At 36.6% G+C, this 4,101-nt stretch overlaps 1 protein-coding gene across 1 annotated transcript in view; it reads left to right on the forward strand.

Annotated features, from left to right (window-relative positions):
* Positions 1-614: 614 nt before the first annotated feature.
* Positions 615-4,101, forward strand: part of ADPRHL1 (ADP-ribosylhydrolase like 1) — a 49,238-nt gene continuing 45,751 nt past the window's right edge. Inside the window, exon 1 of the mRNA XM_032777833.2 lies at positions 615-934. Within this exon, the coding sequence (XP_032633724.1) occupies positions 721-934 (214 nt within the window). The 5' untranslated portion in view covers positions 615-720. The remainder of the gene's footprint in view (positions 935-4,101) is intronic.

The raw sequence follows: 4,101 nt of genomic DNA on the forward strand, positions 1-4,101 counted from the left end.
TTTAATGGATCAGCCAGCTTAATTTGGAGCCAGTGTTTTCTGGGTTACCTGTCTAAATTCAGTAACAAACCCATCAGTGCCTCCAAATAATAAAACATTGTCCTTGGATATAGTTAGAAATGTGAAAGCTACTGAATTTTACTGGGCTCTTTCTACATAGTTTGCCAGTCTTGAATCTATTGCATTTTGGGAGGGGCTCTGTACATCCTTTTGTAATAGCAGACTGTGCTTTTGTTTCTTAATCAGTTCCACAAAGAGAAACTAATTCTAAAATATTATAGAACCAAAGAAAAACATGTTCATTTACAAGCCATTAAAAAAAATTAACACCCCTACCAGAGATTTATTTATCTGGGTGTAGAGTTACTTAAACTGGATAGTCAAAGTATTTCTGGCTTGCTTTATGCTGCATTGCAGGAATGATTTTGATCTTTGCATTTCACTTCTTGTATGTTGTACACACGTGTTTTTACAATTAATTCCCTGTAAAATATACTTGGATTAAGAAATATTTTGTCTTCATTGGATTTGGGACAAGAGGTGGCACTTGCAAAGCCAGAAAAGGCAAGCCTTGCCTTATACAGAGAGATCTGTGCAGTGACACAATGGCTAATATAAAGTGTCAGTTGAGCTCAGCTGAAGGCAAAGGAACAAAGAAAGATCAAGACTCAGTGGCTGCTTTAGACAAAAGGAAAGTGAGAAGAGTCAAAGTCCTTTGTGATGGAGAAATTTAAGGCTGCTGTCTTGCTGGCAGGGGTAGGGGATGCTCTTGGTTATCGAAATTTCACCCGAGAAAACAGTGCTTTAGGTGCAAAGATCCAAGAGGAACTAAAGGAAATTGGAGGACTTGAGAACCTGGTGCTGTCTGGAGACAAATGGCCAGTAAGTGACAATACCCTCATGCACATGGCTACAGCAGAGGCTGTCATCACAGGTAAGTAACAGCTAACTAGTGAACCTAGATTGGGAAGGAACAAAGCTGTGGAGCTGCTAGCTTTCTTAAAATAGGCACTAAATGATGTGGGAGCAATAAGCTTGGAAGCAACTATTCAGTCTAAAGACACAGCTTTACTGAATAACAAATATAAACCCACAACTTGTCTCCCAGGTGAAAGTAATGTTCTCACAGCAACAAAAAGTAACAAGGTTTGATTTCTTAGGTTTAAAGTGTTTCCCTATATTTTTTTCTAAGGTTTAAAGCTAATAAAAATTAAATACTAATACAATGGGGCACTTGGTGAAAAGTTGGTTAAAGAAGTATTTTCTGTGCCCTAAGCTTCAGGGAACAGTACTGCCCTCTGGGAATAAACCTATTTGAAAGAATGAAGCTCGGGAAAAAAATGCATATAGACTAATCATTAATAGAGTTTCTGAGCATTGTACTATATAGTACATCAAGATGTCACTGGGCCACCTTAAATCCATTCAGAAGTAACCTGGTTAGAAAAATGTGTATCTTTGATCTACAGAGAGCCATTTTAAATTACTATATTTTCACCTAAAATATATTACAACAGACACTGCTATTTATATGCATCCTTCTCTAAAATCACACAAGTCTGAATAAATAATATGTCTGCATTTTCTTAAAGTATTAATTTTTTTCTATAGGAAGCAATGGTTTTTATGTCCACTCTCTGCCCAATGAGTCAAAGCTTTTAAGATTAGCAAGCCCTTGCCATCAAAAACACATCATTAAGCACATAGTAACAGTGTTAAGAGAGATCTTTTTATTCAAAATGAAGCAAATATTTATCTCTCTCTTAAAATTAGTCTGTTTCCCTTAACATTAAGTAATAATTTATAATATTAGCATGTATAGATACATGTATGTATCATCTAAGTTAATGAAATTTCACTTGTGCTCATATTTCATGTTTTATCTGCCTGCTGCTGAACTGTTCTAAATTTAGTGTCCAGAGATTAGTTGAAGAGAATGTTGGATACTTCATGTTTGGCTACTGGCTAACCAATGGTTTGAGGGATAGCTAATACACTAAAGATAAAGACAAGATGTCAGTCTTACATATTTCTGAATATGGTCAATGATTAAATGCACATCACGTTTCCTGCTTCTTAAGCTCTATAAAAGTATAAACGATATCTGCTAGGCCTGACAAGTCCTGCTTGTAATCATGTTCGTTATGCTGTAGCATAATAGTAAATTTTATTATTGAAATACAACAGAAGCAAAGCTATTCCTAAAAAACAACAACAAGAAATCACTACAAACACACTATAGCTTCCCCAAAACAATTCCTAGACCAGATCTTTTAGAAAAACGTCCAATCTTGATTTCAAATTTGGCAGTGATGGAAAATCCACCTCAGCATTGGGTAAATTGTTCTAATGGTTAATCACCCTCACTGTTAAAAATGCATGCCTTTTTTTCAACCTGAATTTGTCTAACTTCAACTTCCAGCATTGGATGGTGTCATATCTTCCTCTGCAAGATTGAAGAGTCCATTATCTTATATTTGTTCCCCATGTAGGTACTTTTAGACTGTAATTAAGTCATTCCTTAACTATCTCTTTGTGAAGATACTTAGATTGAGCTCCTTGAGTCCATCACTATAAAACATACTTTCTAATCTTTGACCGTTCTCATGGCTCTTCCACAAACCGTCTCCAATTTAATCAACATTCTTCTTGAATTGCGAACACTAGAACTGGGAGCAATATTCCAGCATTTTGCACCAGTGCCAAATACAGAGGTAAAATTAACCTTTCTACTCCTACTCAAGATTCCTCTGTTTATGCTTCCAAGGATTGTATTAGCCTTTTTGGCCACAACATCGCACTTGGAGCTCATGTTCAGCTGATAATCCACCATGACCCCCAAATCTTTTTCAGTCACTGCTTCCCATGCAAGTATGGTCTACATTTTTTGTTCTTAAATGGCCAATTAAAATGGTCAAGGCACAAAATGAGAAGAAACTAGCTAGGAACATAAGGGGTAAAAGAAAATTTACAAATATGTTAGCAAGAGGAAAATACAACAATAGAAAATGTTACTCAAAGGGAAATACAACAATAGAAAATGCAGCAATGACTGAGATGTTAAATGCCTTTTTTATTTCAGTTTTCATCAAAAAGGTTAACAATGATCGGATTACTAACACAGCAAACATCAGTGTAAATCGGGTAGGATCTGAGACTAAAATAGGGAAAGAACAACTTAAGAACTAGACAAATTCGATGTCTTCAGATTGGCAGGCCCTGATGAAATACATCCTAGAATACTTAAGGAACTGGCTGAAGACATCTCTGAACCATTAGCGATTATCTTTGAGAACCTGTGGAGGACAGGAGAGGTACCCAAGAACTGGACAGGGAAAATATAGTACATATCTATAAAAAGGGGAATAAGGACAACACAAAGAATTATTGACCAGTCAGTTTAACTTCAGTAGCTCAAAAGATAATAAAGTAAATAATCTAACAATCAATTTGTAAGCACCTAGAAGGTCGTAAGGTGAAAAGTAAAAGTCAACATGGATTTGTCAAGAACAAATCATGTCAAACCAACCTAATATCCTTCTTTGACAGGGGATAGGAGGACTTGTGGATAGGGGAAAGTAATAAATGTGATATATTTCAACTTTAGTTAAGGCTTTTGATACTATCTCACATGGTCTTCTCATAAGCAAACTAGGGAAATGCAGCCTAGATCAGGGGTCGGCAACCTTTCAGAAGTGGTGTGCTGAGTCTTCATTTATTCGCTCTAATTTAAGGTTTCACATGCCAGTAATACATTTTAACATTTTTGGAAGGTCTCTCTCTATAAGTCTATAATATATAACTAATCTATTGTTGTATGTAAAGTAAATAAGGTTTTTAAAAAGTTTAAGAAGCTTCAGTTAAAATTAAATTAAAATGCAGAGCCCCTCAGACCGGTGGCCAGGACCCGGGCAGTAAGAGTGCCACTGAAAATCAGGTCGGGTGCTGTCTTTGGCACGCGTGCCATAGGTTGCCTACCTCTGTGCTATCTGGTGCAAGTTAGAGCAGCCTTCTAGTTGTTATGTCTTGGAACAAGCCTACTGCATAGTCAGCCCAGGATTGGGAGTCCACACAGGTAGCATAAAGGAATCTTTATGCCTC

Source organism: Chelonoidis abingdonii, chromosome 1, assembly GCF_003597395.2.
Source record: "Chelonoidis abingdonii isolate Lonesome George chromosome 1, CheloAbing_2.0, whole genome shotgun sequence".
Classification (NCBI taxonomy): Eukaryota; Metazoa; Chordata; order Testudines; family Testudinidae; genus Chelonoidis; species Chelonoidis abingdonii.